Source organism: Fukomys damarensis, unplaced genomic scaffold, assembly GCF_012274545.1.
Source record: "Fukomys damarensis isolate Sample0158 unplaced genomic scaffold, DMR_v1.0_HiC HiC_scaffold_8, whole genome shotgun sequence".
In the NCBI taxonomy this organism is placed as follows: domain Eukaryota; kingdom Metazoa; phylum Chordata; class Mammalia; order Rodentia; family Bathyergidae; genus Fukomys; species Fukomys damarensis.
The window spans coordinates 21,134,586-21,153,683 of NW_022900920.1; the positions used below are offsets into that span (position 1 = coordinate 21,134,586).

The 19,098-nt window shown below is 44.6% G+C and overlaps 1 protein-coding gene across 4 annotated transcripts in view; it reads left to right on the forward strand.

The window, feature by feature from the left end:
• Positions 1 to 18,526, forward strand: part of Gfra1 (GDNF family receptor alpha 1) — a 200,335-nt gene extending 181,809 nt beyond the window's left edge. For all 4 annotated transcript variants that reach the window (XM_033761402.1, XM_010634571.3, XM_033761403.1 and 1 more), the window contains 2 exons: positions 13,126 to 13,179; positions 14,313 to 18,526. In XM_033761402.1, coding sequence (XP_033617293.1) covers positions 13,126 to 13,179; positions 14,313 to 14,468 — 210 coding nt within the window. In that variant the 3' untranslated portion in view covers positions 14,469 to 18,526. The remainder of the gene's footprint in view (positions 1 to 13,125; positions 13,180 to 14,312) is intronic.
• The last annotated feature ends 572 nt before the right edge of the window (positions 18,527 to 19,098 follow it).

Genomic DNA, 19,098 nt, shown 5'->3' on the forward strand with positions numbered 1-19,098 from the left:
TGTGTAGGATAAGGCCCAGAAAGGCCTGTCAGGGGCTCTCCCCAAGGAAATGAGGCTTTTCATCTCTTGCTCTGCGGCCAGGCATCTCCGCCTAGCTTAGTGTCCACAATTTTTGTTGTTTTTTAAATTAGGGTTGCATCGTGTAGGCAATGAATCACCAACCATGTGACTGAATGCGACCTGAGGTTGCTTTTCCTGGTGACCATCCCCATCCTGAGTGCTGTTATTCCTATGCACTTAGGTGTGATCCAGAAGGCTCGGGAGTGACAACGAAGCCACATCTGTCACTCTAGAAACTCCACGAATTTAGAGGTTATCTAAATGTCTAACCAGAAACAAAGCCAGTCAAATTCTGTATTATACAGCAATGCCTGATCAGAGTTAATGGTTTGAAAATGTAATTTAATTCTAGAGATACTCTGTGCAACTTTTCATAAGGGAAGCTGGGGTGGAGATGCTGAGCACGGGCTCACTATACCGCACACTAGCGATGAAGCTTTGGGCACATCATTCATCCTTTCTGCCTCAGTTTCTGCATCTGTAAGATCAGGACGACAGTAGGAAGAGCCCCTGGGTTGGAGCGGGGATTAAATGTGTCCCCGACTGTAAGGCACCGCCTGCCAGAGCAGTGTCACCACCTCCTCCAGAGTTGGGTCTGCACACTTTTATTGGTTGTAGGTTTCAAAGAGCTGTCAGTGCTTAACTATCTCTCGTCCTCTTTGTGCCATCTTCAGTAAGAGGGAAAGGCTCCCAGGGAGCAGGCAGAGTTGCACATTGCTGTATAAGTCCTGCTGCCCAGGGCCTTCCTGCTCTTCTTAGTGGCCCATGGGGTTTTGCACATGTAGAGGACACGTGGTGCAGGTGAGAGAAGGTGATGAGGCTTTGTCACAGTGGCGGTTTTCAATTGCAGTCAGATGCTTCTCCATGAGCAGCCATTTGCTGTACCTGGCACTCTTTGCTAAAGGTGAGCTACACACCCCCATACCAACCTTGGCAATGTCACTGTGGATTATTTAGTAATCTCGTGGCTACTCCAGGTCAGGCTTATTCAGTGCTGGCAGCACTGAGGTTGGGTACGCATAATTGTTACAGCGCACTGCCCTGGACATTGCAGTGTATTTAACAGCATCCCCAGCCTCTACCCTCTAGATGCCTACACCACTTTTCTTTAATTTTGAAACCAAAAAGGCCAGCCATCTCTGGAGGGAGGGATGTGGATGCCTCTGAGGATCACTGTACAAAGAAGGACTGCCTCAAAGATCCCCTTTTATTTCCTCCCAACTTTATCCTTTAAGGAGAGAAGCACAAGCCATGTCAGAGCAAACAGGTCCATTGGACCGGATCTTTCCTGACCAGCAGGATCAGTACAAGGGAGCTCCGGTTACTACCTGTCCCGGTCTGTGTGAGCTGCCATAACAAAATTCTGTATACCCAGTGGCTTAAGCAACAGAAATGCATTGTTGCCAGGCGTGGTGGTGCAAGCCTGTAATCCCAGCACTCGGGCGGCTGAGGCAGGAGGGTCGCTGTGAGTTCAAGACCAGCCTGGGCTACATAGTGAGTTCCAGGTCAGTCTCAACTACATAATGAGACCCTGTCTCAACCCCCCCCCAAAATGCATTGTTCTCAGTTCTTGAGCCGGGGATGTCCAAGATCAAGTTGCAGATGGATTGGGTACCTGGTAAGGGTCCTCGGCAGAGATGGCCACCTTCTTGTTGCATCCTCGCATGGAGGAGGAAAAGTGTTCTGGTGCCTCCTTCTTTTAGAGAATACAAATCCCACTGAGGGGGCACTGTCCTCAGGACGTCTTCAACCTAATCGTTTCCCAAAGGTGCCACCTACTAATGTTATCACATTGGGCATCGCAGCATAGGAACATTACTAAAATACCATTTGGGAAAATTTAATTTTTCCAGTGCTACACCCACTTCTAAGAGGTTCCTGCACTTGTGCTGTTTCTTGTCATTTAGGGACGCGCAGGAGTTCAGCGCCTTCTTGGAAATCACACTGTAACTGTCCTCTGAGGCTTTGTACTCCTCCCTACCAGAGGGGACTTTGGTACACAACACAGCCAATGAAAATGCTGATGCCCTACCACAGTTGGGGCTCCTCACATGTAGTCTGAGGTGAGGGGACTTTCAGGAGGGTAGAAGTGAGAGTACAGGCCAGTGACATATGTGACGCTGAGCCCTTAGCACACATGCTGAATCCAGATGACTGACATGTGGATACTTTCTGAGCCTTCCGTTTAAGAGAATATTCTTAAGGTTATGTTACTGGTGATATCTGGTTTGTGGTCTTTGTAAAGTTTCCGTCATTTTGGTGTAATACAGCATGTTTTCTAGTACCCACTGTTGTTTTTGTCTCATTTAAAAACAAAAATCACAGTCTTGGCTACACCATGGATTTACTTTGCATAATGTTCTCCTGCTCAGAGTGAGTCTCTTTTCCCACTCTGAGAAAAATGAGCTGTAAGGGCGCTCTTTCCTTAGCAGAAGTGCTGCTAAACATCAGAAATCCTCACGCAGGCTACGTCTAGGCCCACCTAGAACCCCAAGATTGAAAGTAGCCTCAAGGCCCAACTACTCCCAGCACGGAGGCTGTCAGCAGTGTCCTGGCTTCAGGTGCCAGTGGATGAGCTCAGAGGGAGAGCTGCATCCCAGAACCTACTGCAGTAGCCCTGAGAGGCAAGAGGCTGCTGTAAAAACACTTTTTGAAATAACTGCTTATAGCGCATTTTCCAAGTCCTTAAGCCAGCTGAGTACTTGAATTCAGAGCTCAAAATTGGGTATTACTCCGTTAAGGCTGCCGTACAATGTAGCGTGCCAAAATGCATGTTCAGCTGTGTATTGAAACTGGATTGGATGTGGAAGCCTGAAGGCTACGACTGATAGCAGAGACCAGGAATTTGATCTTCACTGCCAGGCTTTGTGGTGCATGCGTACCCATATCACCTTCATCTCAGTTATCAGGTGTGTCAGTGTCAGGTGCATTTAAAAGATGTCACCTATGGGGAGACATTTAGAGGCAAGGTTCTGTTATCACAGTTTTTTTTTTCCTTGGAGTCCTACTAAGTGTCACCTATGCAGCCTATAAGCCCAAGAGGTACTGGCTCTTGGTTATTCTTGTGGGCGAAGGGACGTGGGAGAAGACACTTGTCCTGGAAGACAAGATGTCCCTGCCAGCCTGCAGCCATCAGGTGCTGAGCCGCCTCTGCGAAGCAGCTGTTATCAGATTGTGGGCTTCTGCAAACTTCATTCAAGCAATGATTTCCTTTTGATTGGCATGTTTGCATTGTAGCAAACTTCGGTTCAACATATTGTTAGAATACATAATACTGTAATTTAAGATTATTTTATCAGCAGTAAAGGGTTTTTATAATTCATTTAAAAAGTTGTAATGGGCTTAAGCATCTTCAGTATAGTTAATAATATAGCATTTTATAGCTGGCTGTAAAATTTCAGATTACAGTTTTAGCAATTGTGCAATTCTATTTTATAGTTTAATAATTGTTCAAATGAAGGTGAATATAAAGTTTCTAAAAACCAATTTAATGACTTAGAAAAATAGCTTTTATCAAAATCTATTGCACACCTTTAATGAACCCAGATGTCACCTTTTCAACAAAGACAGGTCATGGGATCTATTTTTCTCAACCATAACGCGGCCAGATGCCCTCCAAATTAAGCACAATGCAGTATCTCGTGAGTTCCAAATTTTCTCTTCTCTTCCTCTTTTGTCCTTAATCTCTCACAGACAGAATAAACCTCTTTACCAAGCACAGAAAAAAAACCATCGACGCCAGAAGAGCCTCAGCAGAGCAGGCAGTAAAATCGGTTCTCTCGCAAGAAGGGTTTTGTTTTTACAGACGCTCCCTTGATAGCCTCAACCCCAGCTCCTATGTTAATACAGCCTCTTATTAACGCTTTCAAATAGCTCATTCTCTGCCATTCTGTGGAGTGCATGGCAAAAAGGGGACTCCTGCATTATAATCTAATTATATGCTATCATTGCAAGTAATAAAAGTGTTAGCATGTAGTGTCAGGGAGAAAGCACTGTCTCGTGCTGACATTGGAATTATAGTTCATATTACTATCATTTTGGAATCTGCCAAGGGTACGGCACTTCACAACTGAAGTCCATAAACAGGTGGCCCTGGATCAAGTACACAACAAGGTCCCATGGAGCGAGCCACGGGGAATTCAGTCCCAGGACTTTCGAGTGCAGAGTGATTCTTGGGCAGTCTCCCTCTGGCTCAGAACCCTGTTTCAGTTTCCCAGCAGTGGCACCTGTCAGAGGAAGTCCTGTGAGGCAAGGCTTTATCCTCTCTGGGTGCAGGCTGGGGCCCTGGCCTTCTTAGCCTGTGGCCACTCGGTGTTCAGACCAGAGTGGAGGACTGTGCACCCTCATTCCTGGTCCTGTGGAGAGTGGAGGGGACACTACCATTCATGTAACTCCAAACTGAAATGTACTCGGAGCGAATTCAGCTCAAGCAGAATGCAGTATTGAGTGGCAGTGCTAGGTGAGGGATCGCACTGTGGCAGCCTGTGAGATGATTAATTTCTCAGGGAGCGTGGGCGCGCATGTGTGATGAGATCAAACCCAGGTCTTCACATATGCTAGGCAAGCATTCTACCACGAAGCTACACCCCAGCCTTTTTTTTTTTTCAACTTTTGAGTCCAGGTCTTGCTAAGTTACCCTAGGCTGAGCTCATTCTTGCCATCCTCCTGCTTCAGCCTTCCAAGTACCTGAGATTCTGCGCCTCCACCACCACAGTCAGATCAAAGGCGGTCTTTTAAGAAAAAGAGGCGTGGTACCTGGGAGTTACCCTAGGATTCACCTGGGAAATGAACGTGGGTATAAGCAGGTGTTGGGTTGGACCAGTTGATTATCACTCCTTTTCGATGTCTTCTCCTTAGCATCTTCTTTGGGATAAAAACAGAAACACTTCTCTCAGAAAATGAGAGGAACAACTTAAAGACGAGGTTGGAGAGCCTAGTTCCCAGTCTGTGCATTCTAGGAAGGGCCATTAGGGCAGCTGCATCTGTGGTCTAGAAGGCACTGAGACCAGCCCATCAGCAGAACAGTAATTCAGCCGTTGGACAATTGCTTAACCCAATTGCTGGGTAATAAACATGCTCAATAAAAGGCAAAGGATGTATGCCCCATCTTAGCTATAAATATGCTCTCACTCTGAGTAACCCATGAAGAGAATACCTCTGAGCACACTTAGACCACGTACTATAAATAAATCCAATTTCTTGTATTCCCCACTGACCTTTTATCCTCAGGACTTCTAACCAGCCCTGCCTCCCCGAATAACGGTTTCTGCCCTAATGCTGGAACCATGGTGCTCGTGTACGTGGAGGAATACGGCCTCGGTTCTCTCGTGGAGCAAAATTCAGCTAAGACCTTCCTTCCCTGTCACATCCCAGGTCCCAGATGAGCCACATCATGGATGAAAACACATTGCAAACTGGGCTGCTGGGCACCCAGGACTTACTTGAGGTCTCTTCCCCAAAGCGGCTGTACTTTGCCTGCCTGACAACCACAGGGACATCGGGTACCAGCAGGAATGCTCACTTCCTGAGCTCTCAGGGAAACAGAAAGCCTGGCCTGCTCTGGGCTCTGACAGCAGCCGCACTGGCAGAAGCTGGTCCTTCTGTCTGGAATAATGCTTGGAGGGACCCCCATGGTCTGTGCACCCCATGTCTGTCCATCCTTCTGTTCTAGACTGGCTGGGCTAGCTCTGTGTATGCCGGTGGTGTGACCTTAGCCTTGTTACTTCACCTCGCGGTGCCATCCTTACCTGTCAGCAAGGTAGTAAGAGCTATTTCTAAGGAGTGATGTAAGGATTTTGTGAGATACTGAGTGGAGGTCTGGCATGGATTCATTGTGCGTGGGTTTGGGAGTCAGGTACTGGGTTCAAATCTCAGCACAACCATTCCCAGCTGTGCAAACTTGGGCAAGTCACAAGCTCTCTGAACTCCTGTTTCCAGTCTATACAGGAGGGGAGTTCTTCTTCTGAAGGGAATATTTGATAAAATGCAGATGAGTTCATTGCCAGTGGAAGCAATTAAAATAACAATAGTCACAGCCCTTGTCACTTGTAATCTGGTCATTTCCTTATATTTTCTAGACTATGTTTTCTGTCTGACCAAAATGAATATGTTTTTCTTTTAATTTTTTTTTTTTTTTTTGCCTCTTTGAGTTCCAAGAGTGCTCCATCTTCTGAACCAGGGGATGAACAAAAGCTCCTGTCCATTTTGTCTCCAGGCAGTGGAGGTTTTTTTTTGAAGCTTAGTTACTACCATAAGTCACAGAGCCATTATGGGGCCGTATTCAGCTGCACATAAATGCACAGGAGAATGAGAGGCTTAATAAATATTATCTGATGGTGACGAGGGTGCGTGTCTGATGAGATATGCTTCATGCTCTTCTCATCAGGGACAACAATGAATCTTTTCTGTCGCTCTTACACATTTGCATTTCCAACTGCACATTTTGAGCAAACCAGAATTTCATTTTAGAGCCTTCCCTTCTCTTTGCCTTTGCTTCATTGTTGCTGAATGTTTGCTCTACAGCCCCCCACCCAAACCGTCTTTCACACATTGTTTGGCATCATCTTATTGTTAATTGGGCATAATTTTCTAAACTATAGCTCATAATTGCTTCTTGTCTGAATATTTTACTAATCAAGCAAGTTAACCATGAACAGAAACACGCAGTTCTATGATGTATTTTACAACCTAGGTTTGCTCCAACCTGGGGGAAAGCAAATTAAAAAAAAAAAACAAAAAGAGCAGTGCTAAAATGTTCTTGTGACATTACAAAAGAAGCCCAGCTAGTGTACCTGTTGAGCTCTATGCCCTAAACAGGCCTGCACCCTGCTCCGTGCTGCCCTGCCATTAGTATTAAATTATAAGTCCAAAGATTCTGGCAGCATTTGATGACACAGGAGGCTGACCGCAGCCCAGCGGATGGCTTTGCTAGTGGAGGCCTGTTGATGTGTCTTCCTGGACTGTGACTTTTTCATTTTTTAAATCCAGGGAATCACAGGAGATCACCAACTGCATCTCTTTAATAAAATGTTCACAAGCCAAATTAGCCTAAGGTTTTGCATTTTTCCCATCCTCACCCCAATCTGAGAGAGACCAGAGATCTCAGAAAGGCTAAGACATTGTCCACAGTCACTTGAATTTCAAAACATACTTCCCTAGAACATCGTGCTTTGATTGATTCTCTCAACCGCCCTATTATTTAGACACTAGGTTGGGGGATTATTAGAACCATAGCTAATGACTGAAGAGCCATGTCTGGAATCGCCTAACCTATGCTCTTTTTTTTTAACCATACCATATCAATCAAGCCCACACCCGGAACAAGTTCTGAATTATAGTAGAAACGATCTTAACTGATCTTCAGTTAACTAGCTCACCACCTAAGCCAGACTTCCCTCTGTAGACTTTCTGAAGAATGCGGATGGCTCCCTGAATGCTCCAAGCAACTGGTTTCCCTCCCCCTGTCCACCCTGCCCTTTGCCCTCTCAATGGGACACTCAGGCTTGCAAAGCCAAGTGTATTTGTTCTCTGATCTTTAGTGCCGGTTGTATTTGATACTGTGTTTATATCGCTTAACCAAATAATGTATGGATGATTGAAATAGGAACACAAAAGTATAACTGTTTCAATGAAGATAAATTCAGTGTATTAAAAAAAGGCAAATTCATTTAAAAAAAAAAAAAGCCTTGGATCAGATGTGGGCCATGTAACTATAGAGGACTGAGATAAATTATAAAAATGTAGAAAGATTGAACTAAGATTCCTCTGTGGGTGTCAAAGAAATGCCATTCCTGTTTTAAAGGAACCCAAACTGGCCATGATTCTTTTGTTTTGTTTTTTTGAGACAGGGTCTCACTATGTAGTTGAGACTGACCTGGAACTCACTATGTAGCCCAGGCTGGTCTCGAACTCACAGAGATCCACCTGCCTCAGCCTCCCGAGTGCTGGGATTACAGGTGTGCACCACCATGCCCTGCACAGAAGTGTATCTTGAACAAAACATAAATTAGGGAACTCTAATCAGTAGGCTTTTTAAAAAAGGTGTCTTTGGTTATGTATCCAAAAATCAGTAAATTAATGACATTTAGACTTTAAGTTAGTTTTACACACGTGTCATTTTCAAATGATATTTGCCCTTTCACTTAATTTCTCAATTGGCCACCTAAGGGCCCACTCTTCAATGCAGTCAGCAGAACAGCTTTCTGCTGTCAGCTTAGCAGTAAGCTCAGACTCAGTGGCGTAAATTCTGACTCCCCATGGATGTCAGGAACCTAAACCCTTCCAGACTCTAGGGCACAGTTCTATGCCACCTTTAAGACCATGACCACTACCCCTCTGTCTGGTTTCATTTCAGCCCATGGCACACATGTTGTTGGAGTCCTCTAATCTCAGCCTGACTCCAGCTTGCCATCCTTCCTCCAGGGAGAAAAGACCACTGCAGGCCTCAGTAGCCCTTAAGTCCTGTCATGCGACCAGGCACAACCGTCCCAGACTAAACTTGGCATCCTTGGGCATTCCTGAACACCACCCCAAGCAGAGAACCCCTACAGGACCTTTTTAATGCTTAATGGAATGGAAGCCTTTGTCTGAGATTCAGGCAGCATGGAGAACAAAGTGTTTTGGGGAGGAGTAGGTAGAGGAGACCTCTGTCAGTCCCAGGCCAGGCGGTAAAAAAGCCAGTCTCTTCATGGAAAGACAAAGTCCCAGCTCACCCTGGCTCCCTCACGGCCCTTACTTCCTCCTGGCAGAATTCAGCTTGGAGGAAATAGATTCCTTCCCTGCTGAGCACAGGCTGTGAAAGACGAACACCGGGGCCCATAGGCTCTGAGCAGGCTTTATTTATGTGTCCACTTGTCTCACGCAGCTGACTTCACTGCACATTATTCAGACCAGTGGCTGCAAGCAGTTGTTACCAAGTTTGTAGGAAACGCAAATCACCAGGAAGGTGAATTTCAAAATAAATAGTGGCAGGGATTTTAGAAAGCTAGTCAACTGCTTTTGACCAAACCTGCAATAAAATCTCTCCAACTCTCTCCCAAAAGTCAATAACAAAATCCAGAAAAAGCTGAAGAGTAGAAGCCTCCAGAACATTCTTCAACCCACCATGACTTAGCTTGGATTTACTCTTGGGCAGCTTCTTTTTTCTGTCTTCTTTTTATGTTCAGGAATTCGTTTGGGAAAATACATATCAAGTATACAGTAGACTTGTGTAATAGAATAATAAGTGCAGCCCATAAAAATCTATAATCAGGGGAGTCTGTTTCAAATACAGTGTGAAAAATGCAAACTCTGCAGCAAGTTACTCTGCTCAGTTACCCTTTGGGATTAGATACGTACCCTTCTTTCTTTGTTTTAAACATAAGACACGCACATTTAAAGTGAGAAATGATTCTGAGTTCTGGACTTTTGATTCCAAACTATTTCCCAAAGAACTCATGCAATAGTTTCCCCTAGAAAAAGTCCCATTTATGCCGTAGAAGAGACTCGTATGCTAATAAACTGGTATTGACAAGTGTGATGGATGCAGCGAGGTACTTAGTGAGTGCTGGAGAGCAAAGTTGATTGCATTTTACAGTCTGTGTATTTCTCTGTTTATTGCTTGTATTCTGTCATTAAGCAAACAGGTTCCTAATATAGCAAATCTCTCTAATCAGTAAAGCAAGGGAGAAAAGAACCAGAGCATCATTAATTATGACCATTTGGCTGTAGCCTGGACAGTCTGCTGCTATTGGATTGTACAGCTTCCTCTGGTTTTATTTTCTGGAGGTAGAGCAAAAAACAGCTTTGTTTTTGCATGGAGGAGAGCAGAAAAATGTTCTATGCCCTGCTGGCTGACAGCTGCCTAAAAACCCGAGATTAAACACTGGCTTCTCTACAGAAATGGAGTCCTGGGGCAGCAAAGGCCAGGGTCTGAGTGAGCGTGCTTTTAAGTCTCTGATTCCATAAACAGAGCAAGCTTGCTACTCACAAGCCTGACTCGTCCCTGAGGTCCTGGAGAGCCCACTTCAGGCAGAACCTGGTGGGGACCTGACTGGGCCATAAATCACGTGTGTGCCTGTGTGCTCTGTACAGGAACGCCATTGGCACCAGGACTGGTTTTCCAAATGCTAATCACTGGGTAAAAGGCAGGAGAGGCTCCACTCTGACTCCAGGTAACAGAGGTTAACAGCATCTAATGCATTTATTAACCCTCTGGTGCCAGGGACTGGCGAGGTCTGGTCTCACAATTACAGGGCCCTGGAAATTCTATTTTGTGGCATGCCTGGATTTGTGGATTATTACCGGTGACAATTTTATAGCAGAAGAGTAACAGCTGCTGGAGGGACAAGGCTTATGAAGAGCCTAAAGAACAAGTTTCCTGGCTTTTCCAGAATGTGGGGAAGGCTTCTGTGGGCACCGTCTTCTCTAAATGACTCTGCATTAGTTCTGTTCTCCAGATGCAGCGCTCTAGATCCTATGTCTTGGTGCTGATATTTCCCCATTACAGAGTCAGGCGTCTTCCTTCAAACCACGTAACTGTAAATTAGCTGCTCAGCAATACTCTTCATAAAAGAGATTCAACAGTTCATCTTCTCAACATATTGAAATAATGGTTCTTCAAGTCGGTGCTTAGAAAAATGAAATGTGTTCTTTTTCTTTTTTTCCCCAAGAGACATTCATTTTAAAACTACAAACCCTAAACTCTATGTCCAGGTATGTATCGCTGGCTGAGAGCTAGGTTGTGTCCCTGCATGTCCCATCATCAGCAGGGTTGCAGGGCACACGGAAAGGACCCTGTGCCCTATGCCAGCACATCCATCAATATACTGTAAGGGGAGATTCCCCAGTCCTGCCTCAAGTTCCTGAAGTGACAGAGAAATACAGCTGCTGAGACTTACAGGTTGTTTATGTTTAGAAGAAATCACTGCTCCTGCAGAGTGCTGTGGGAGGACACATGCCCACCTACGTCCTCTCAGAGGCCACTGTGGCCCAGGAACCAAGGTGCCACTTAACCGTGACCGGGCACAGCGTGCCCCAGTCTGGAGGTCATGCTGCCTTCTCTGTGCAATTTAGTGAACATATTACTTATGCAAAGGCACTTAGCAAAGGTTTCCCTTTTTTGCAGAATGTGGTCTAAAAAAGAAGGCGGACTGAGATGTTCTAGGGTCACTTTGGTCTCTGGGCATGAATCCAATCTTGACTAGAAATAAAACATGTTAAATTCTACATAGGATCTCAGGGAACAATGTAATGGACCACATGTGCCATTAATATATGATTCCTATCCCGATTTCCCCTGTGATATTCTTATACATAACATTTAGTGACCTTTGAACAGCCCTGGGAGGCTTCATAGTGTCTTATTCTTGAAGCCTGTTTAAAGGTTTCTATTTCATATTCACAGTTGGCATATGCAAATACAGGCAAAGATTATGATGCTTTCCAAGTGGCTTTATGGTCAATAAATTACTCCTTGCATGAACATGCAATTATTTCAGCCTAGCATGACTTAAGGGAGTTACAGAAGTCTTGCTGCAGGCCTCAGCCTGCTGGTGTCACATGCTCGACACTCCTTGATTCGGGGTGATGTTTAACCAGGGTGCATCTTGCTGGCAAACGAGCTCTCGGTCAGTGCAAAAGGCTGTTATTTACTGCTGGGGTTTGAAGATGGGCATCATGTGCGGAGTTGTTACATTTGTGGGATTTGAGGAGGGTAGAGATCTGGAAAATATCATAATACAGGAAAGAGCGTCTTTTCACTCAAGAGTCGAAGAGAGTCGGTTGCATCCTGACTCTGCAAGCAAACTGCTGTGTGACCTCTGCTGACTCTCTTAACTTCTGTGGCATCTAATTGTTTTCCTTTGTGAAACAAGTGAGTAGTTTTCACAAGTGTTTTCATTACCATTGTTTGAGCAGGGAAACTTTCTTTCCACTTAGGTCTCAGGCAGGAGACAAGGCAGGAGACTAACCCAGAGGCAAGTTGGTCTGGTTGAGGGGAGATAGGGAATTCAAGCCCCTGTAGCTCGGCCTCCTCAGGGCTCATAGGAAACAGTCTTAAAACAGCTGGATTGCTATGCAGTGCCCTGTAGGATTCCTTGAGGGTCCCATCTGAAAGAGTGCCTGCCCTGTGCCTCAGCCCGAGGAGAGGTTCATTGGTAGAGGGAAGCCCTGTGAGCCCAGGGACCATGTCCTTTCTGTTTATCAACCTGTAGAAAATAGTAGGAAAATAGTAGTGTCTATTGACTAGGGCATGAAAAAACAGATGAACAGACAAGTGGCCGGAAGACCGCCACCTGTGTTAATATGATTAGTATTTTATTGCAACATTTTCAAGGTTTGAAGCCACTTCCCAAAATTAACATACAGAAATATAAGTGAAGTAGACAAGGGGGTACCTGCCTGTAATGCTGGCACTAAGGGAGGCTGAAGCAGGAGGATCTCAAGTTTGAGTTCCACCTGGGCAAGTTGGTGAGATCCTGTCTCAAAATAAAAAATACAAAGGTCTAGAGATGTTGCTTAGTGATAGAGCTCCCCTGGGTTCATTTCTAGTGGGGGAAGGAAGGGAGGAAGGGAGGGAGGGAGGAAGGAAGGAAGGAAGGAAGGGAGGGAGGGAGGGAGGGAGGTTGGTCTAATATTGCAGGCAGGCAGGAAGGAAGGAAGGAAAAGTGGTCTAATATTGCAAGAAGGAAGGAAGGAAGGCCATTTCAGAACTTGTCTGTGTAGTCACTAATGTCAGTGGCTGTTTAACCTGGAAATGAGGTGGGTTTCAATGGATGTGCATTGTTTCAATGGATGTGATTTTGAAGATGCAGTATGAAAAAGTAATGCAAAGTATCTCATTAATTTTTTATATTGATTATGTGTTGGAGTGGTAATATAGTGGGTTAAATAAAATACATTATTACATTAACTTCACCTGTTATCTCTTTATTAGGTGGCCACCAGGCTATTGTAAATTACTGCTGGGGCTCACAGTTGTGGCTCACATATTTATTGGATGGCACTGCCCTAGACTATTGATTAATGGATCATTAGTAATTACTCTCCCCTATTATTTTTGAGCTTTTCCCCCTTTTCTCTCTCTAGGCCCAGAAGCTGAAATCCAATGTGTCGGACAATACACAGCTCTGTCTTTCTGATGTAAGTGACATTTCTTTCTGGGTATTCCTGAATTTTTAGATACAACCTTTGGGTCCTGGGGGAAGGGACACTATATAAGGCTCCAAGGCAATAAGGTTTCAGGTCCAGAAAACAAAAACAAACAAACAAAAGTTAGCTACCCTCTGTGTTCATCTGCTCTTAGAGCGAGGTAGAGTTTGAACTCAGTGTACAGGGTTTTAATTACACTGCTCCCTGGGATCATCATGTGACATCCAGCCCCAGCACCAAGGCTGCTGTTCTGATGCTTGGAGGCTCTGTGAGCACAGTCAGGCCAAGTGGCCCAGCACAGAGACAATGCATGATGCTCTCACTGCTTACTGCATGTCCCCTGTCTCCAGCTCCTCTGACCTCCACAGCCATCTCCAGCGGTAGTCAGGGCAGATCTGTTGCTCTCCCCCATTTATAGGTAAGGAGAGGGGAGGTTCTGTCTCACGTGCCAATCCTACTCCACCGGGTAGGGATGTGGGTGGCATCATGGGACTGAGCAGGCGCGGTGACAGGATGGAGGAGTCCTTCTGTAAGGCAGCCCTGCAGCCTGTGTTCTGGATCAGGCTGTCCTGCTGAGGAGCTGCACAAGCTCCTTGCCCCCTCTGCTCTTCGTCTCGAAAATTTAAGTTCCGGCCTGCTCTTTCTACCTCTGATGCTAGTCGTGGCACAGTGCTACGTGCACTGCTTAACTGGGCACATCGTCCAAGATGGTTCCTCCTGCCCTCCTTCCGTAGAAGGGAGAGACAGTGAGCATCCCTCCTCAGCCTGTGCTGCCTAGAGGGAGAGAGGTTCCATTTTACTGTGCGAACTGTGGAAAGGGGGAGAAGGGCACAGATCGAAAAGCTCAAATATTTTGCCAAAATGGATTTTAATGATCTGTCACGGGGAAACAAGCAGCAAGCACTGAGCTAAGACAGTACAACCAACACACCAGTCTCACCCAGGTTCAAAGGTCCTTCTCATAAAAGTAGAAGTCAGCAAGTCAAAGGCTCAGTGGTAAAATCTAGGATCAGCTTTAGCGAGGGATCTGCCAGTGGGACTGCAGAAAGAGTGTGATGAAAAGGTGCTGTGCTACGAGGGGTTGGGCACGTGCGGTGGGTGGTAATGAAACCTTTTTCTTACAGAGCAATTATGAGAAGGATGGTCTCGCTGGTGCTTCCAGCCACATAACCACAAAATCGATGGCTGCCCGTCCAAGCTGCGATCTGAGCCCACTGCTGGTTTTGGTGGTCACTGCTCTGTCTACCCTGTTATCGTTATCCTTGGCAGAAACATTGTAGCTGCGTTTAGAAAACAAGGTGGACATGTAAAAAGATGAAAACGAAGTTATCTGTTTCCTACCTTCTTGTATATCTGAAAATCCAATTCTAGGAGCTCCGTGGAGAAACAGTTTCATCCAGCTGGAAGTTTTTTTTTTTTAAAGAGAGCTTCTTGTGATCCTTAGGGGCTTCTGTGGAAATCCTGAGGCAGTGCTACATTCCAAACTCAAAAGGCTTTGTTTGGGGCATGCTGTATTTTGGGGACAATTTGTAAACTCGACTGTAAAGTAAACTGGGGCCATGTTTTTGATGATGATGATGATGATGATGATGATGATTTTAATGGTTTTAACTCTGGCCTTTACTAAATGGAGGAGTTAGTGTTTCTAAAGATTTTTCCATAGCTCATGTAATGGCTTCGATTTCCAATGGCATAAACTACAACCTAACATGGATGACAAGCATTTTTCTGTCAGTGAAACTTCTCAAGAGTGGATTTTGTGGAAAACAACTTGTGCCGATATTCATCTTTCCATACTTACTAGCATCTTCCACACTCTTTGTGTATTGTAAACTGTGCTCTCATACAGAACAAAAGACACCCGTCACATCTACGTGTAGAATCTGTCTTTTAGTCAAAATAGGAAGAGTGGATGTGAAACCTTACAGTACTTTGATCATTGGCTGATTCTCTCCTAAGCCTTACCTGAGTGAGACGTCCTTAAACTAACAAGAGTCAAATATAGTTCAAGCATCATTCTAATACTCTTTCCACTTAGGAGGTTATATGTAGAAAAGAAATTTTACTACTCAATGATGCCAACTATTGGCTTTCTATATTTTGAAAGTAATGATATCTTCATTTTTTTTACTGATGGTTTAATACAAGATATGTGGAGCTTGTCTTCTTCTCATAAGTTGTGTTAGCTCCGGTATTGACTTCACGAATACAGCTCTTCAAAAACAGACCCTGAGGAACGTCATGCTTAGTGGAAAGCTTTGCAACACGTGGCTGTGGATGGGCAGGAGGAAATAGAACAGCTTGAGTTGTCTTTTATTGTGTCTTGAAATGCGTACATGCGAGGAGGCCCGGGGGCCACTTGTGATTGCGCAGAGCATCTCTTGGCACCATCGCTGCTGACACAATCCGGGACCTTTGTGCTCATGGTTTCTAACAGAGGCAGCTCGGATGGGAATGGGGGATAGGGACGTGCCACCCTCTCTTCCAGTCCATGCTCAAGTAAGCACTTGTTTTCTTCACTCCCAACTGAGATCCCTTGACTGCTGTGGAGACCAGTTTGGGCTGAGGATCATCGGGAATCAGCGTGTATCGTGTTCTTTTCCACGGACAGACTGTGGCTGGCTGTGCGGAAAGAGAAGGTTGGTGGGTTGAGAGGGTCAGTGGGGGAGGTCTGGGGAGGCGAGTTTGTTGGCACAGGTAAACAGAATAGGCAAGGCTGTGGTGATAAGGCAGCAGTCTTTGTTAGCTGCACATTTTCCACCATTGTTCTCTTCCATCACACAAATCTATGTGCACTTTTGAAATCTGGTTTAGATGGCAAGATTCAGAACCTGCAGGGATCACATACTAGTGGCTGTGTTTCTCTCACACTGAATGAAGAAGAGTGAGCTTTCTTCCCATACTGCACAGACCTGGAGGGGGAAACCTGATTTCCTACTGATCTCTTTCCCTGCTGCTTCTGCCCTGGAAGGTTCAACAGATCACTGGGGAAGGAGAGAGACCTACTCTTTGAGCTCTTTTGGTGTTTGAAATATATTATATCCAGATGTTAGTAAACACAGGTGTATAATACTCAGTACCTACAAATTTTTTCACCTACAAATGCTTTCAAGGTAAATGCATTCAACACCCAACTGTATTTGATCAGTGAAAAGTTCCATAAAGACTCCTACTTTGAATAAATACATTTAATGTGTCAAAAGCATTTGAAATGCCAGTCATCTAGGAGAGCATATCTCTTACAGAACATGTTTTGTTTTAATTAAGGTATCGCTGAGTATCTGCCCTGAGCTGCTTTCATATGGGTCTGATTCTATGTGATGCAGTGTAGAAAGCTATTGATTACTTCTGCAAAATCCAGCAGCTCTAATTAGCTTCAGATAACCAAAGAAGAAATGGAAGTTCTCAGTGTTAACAAGGACGGCCTTCATTGAAGAGTGTGTAGATATAAATTAAGTCTTAAAAAGCTCTATGCCCAACAAAGATCTCATTTTTTTTCACAGACAAAAGCATATCTGTGTTGCCAAATCCTGAAACTGAAAATGAGTTACTGATTAAATAAACAGGAGAAATATCTTGTTCAGGAACAACTTGTAGAAGAGAGTGTTACAAAATTAAGCCAAGCAAGTGGTCCTGTCATTTGGTTTGATCTCAGTTTACCCTGGTCACCCTGAAATATCATTGTTTGTCCCAGGACTAAAAGAGAGAAATTACTGAAACCTTTTACTTATCTAGCTTCTTCTTGGAGTGCTTACAAGCAAAAGGTGACTCACTACTTCCTGTCCTTAGTCCCTGCATGTCAGGTGTCACAGACACAGGAAGTATCTGCTAAGGCTAAGTCTCTCCCAGGAAACATCTTAGGGTGGTTGATTTTGATAACACAAAAGTAGATATTTATATGCATAGAGACCATGATTCTCAGATCAAATCTAGCCATGCCCTACTTATTTCAGAGGGAAAGAGAAAAAAAGGCAATACTGCCACATTGATTAGAAGCACATTCGTTTCACTTTGATGTTGACTATCTCTGACCAATATTTGAGTATCTTTTGAGTAGAGCACATGAAGGAAGAAGTGCACAGTATAGAAAGGGAATTCAGAATGTCAGCTGAATATTTATTTTTCCATATCTAATTTTTGTCAAACCTCTAAAAGAAAGAGCAGATGTTGATAATTAATAGGTTATTTTTCTTAAGTATAATAGCAAACTGTATCCAGAGCATTAGAGTGTGGTTTCTATTTAATTTTATTTTTTAAAACAATTCTTTATCTTACACTAAAAAATGTCTTAGAAGTGATGGCTTCGTGTTCATCCAGTGCTGGTAAGGGCTTCTCCAGGGGGCTGTGGCCTTCGATTTGATCTGTAGTTAGACAGTTTCTGTGTTGCACGGCTCTGAGGCTGGGTCTTTCGGACCTGCGTCCCATTTCCTACATAACTTTTTTGTTGTTCAGTCAGATACTCTCCAACACTCTATCTGCTGAAATAGGCAAGTGGGAGAGCTGAAGCATTTTTAAGTCGGTGCATAGCGCTTCAGAAAAGGGAGGTGAGAGCAATGGGAGTTTATATAATTAACAAATTCTTTTCTTAGACTCCAGCATAAATGTATTTCAGTTATTATTTACAAAATAGTGGCCTCCGAGGAGCTGTCTTTTGGAAAATAAGTTTTCATTCATGTCATTAGACATGCATGACTTACTTGAGTCTGTAAACTGTAGACCAGAAAAGGGCTGCTTAAATGAGTTCACGCTTTCTAATACTCTTTCGGTGCTGTTCTTGATCTTGTGGATTCGCACCACCATGCTCTCTGTTGACCTTGCTTCTCATCTTTGCTGAAGCAAATGAGACCACAGGAAATCTATGTTTGCAAGAAAGACGAGAGGCAGTGGCAGCAGATGGGAGTGAATTACCATTGGCCCAGGCACCATGACAGCAGAATGCCCATCTGCACTGAGCTCGGAGAATTTGGAGAGACAAAGCACAACTGAAGTGCAGTAAGAGGCCATGTACCATTGGCCTATGGGGCTTGCGGTCTGCTCACATCTTTTAGAGAGCAGGATGGGAGATTTAACCTAGTAAAGCACCCAGAGCGCCTTGAAGTACACTGTGGTTCCATCACAAAAAGGAAGCCAGAGCTACCCGTACTTTCTGGATGACAGAGGAAGGAATTTCTTTTTAAAAAATAAAACACTGAGGGATTCAAATGGATACCTTTAAAGCTACATTTTTCTCTTATCCTGAGACAGAAATCTCATGTATATATCTGACACCTTTTGACACAGCTTTTCTTCTTGAGTGTCCATTTGTTTTAAGCCTGTTCTCACGATCCTTCATGAGAATTGTACCTTTGATTAATATTCTCACTGCAGAGGCCTTAAATCTGTAGGCTTTGCACATCCCGGTGTGTGTTCTATAGCATGTCCCCCACCCCCACCCCAGGACAGCTGTCTTCAGATATTGACTGGTTCAGTTCCCTTTCGTGCTGGTTATTGAGTCTTTACCTTCACCCTTGTTCTTCATTCCTAAGTATTTAGTAGGGTTTGTTCCTATCTATTCTTCACCCTCATCACTGTAAGTCTTGCACTGGCCAAGGTCATTCGTTTTCCATCAGAAGGCCACTTTGTTGAAGAAGGAGAAGTTTCGCTCAGAAGCCAGATGCTCTAAAGATGATGCTGGTATTCCAGGCAGAAGTTCACCTCCCCAACTCTCCCCTGAGTGCTTCCTTCCTCGCATTGGTTTACCCTGCTTGCTGCATCCTCCCCAGGAATCTCCTTGTTCCAAGTACTCTCAGATGAGCCTCTCCTCTTTCCCAGAGGCAGGTTGGCGTGTTGCTCAGCAGATGAGCCACCTGCACCTCTGATGGCTCTGAGACCCAGGCAGGGAAGGCACACAAACGCTACTTCAATAAACTG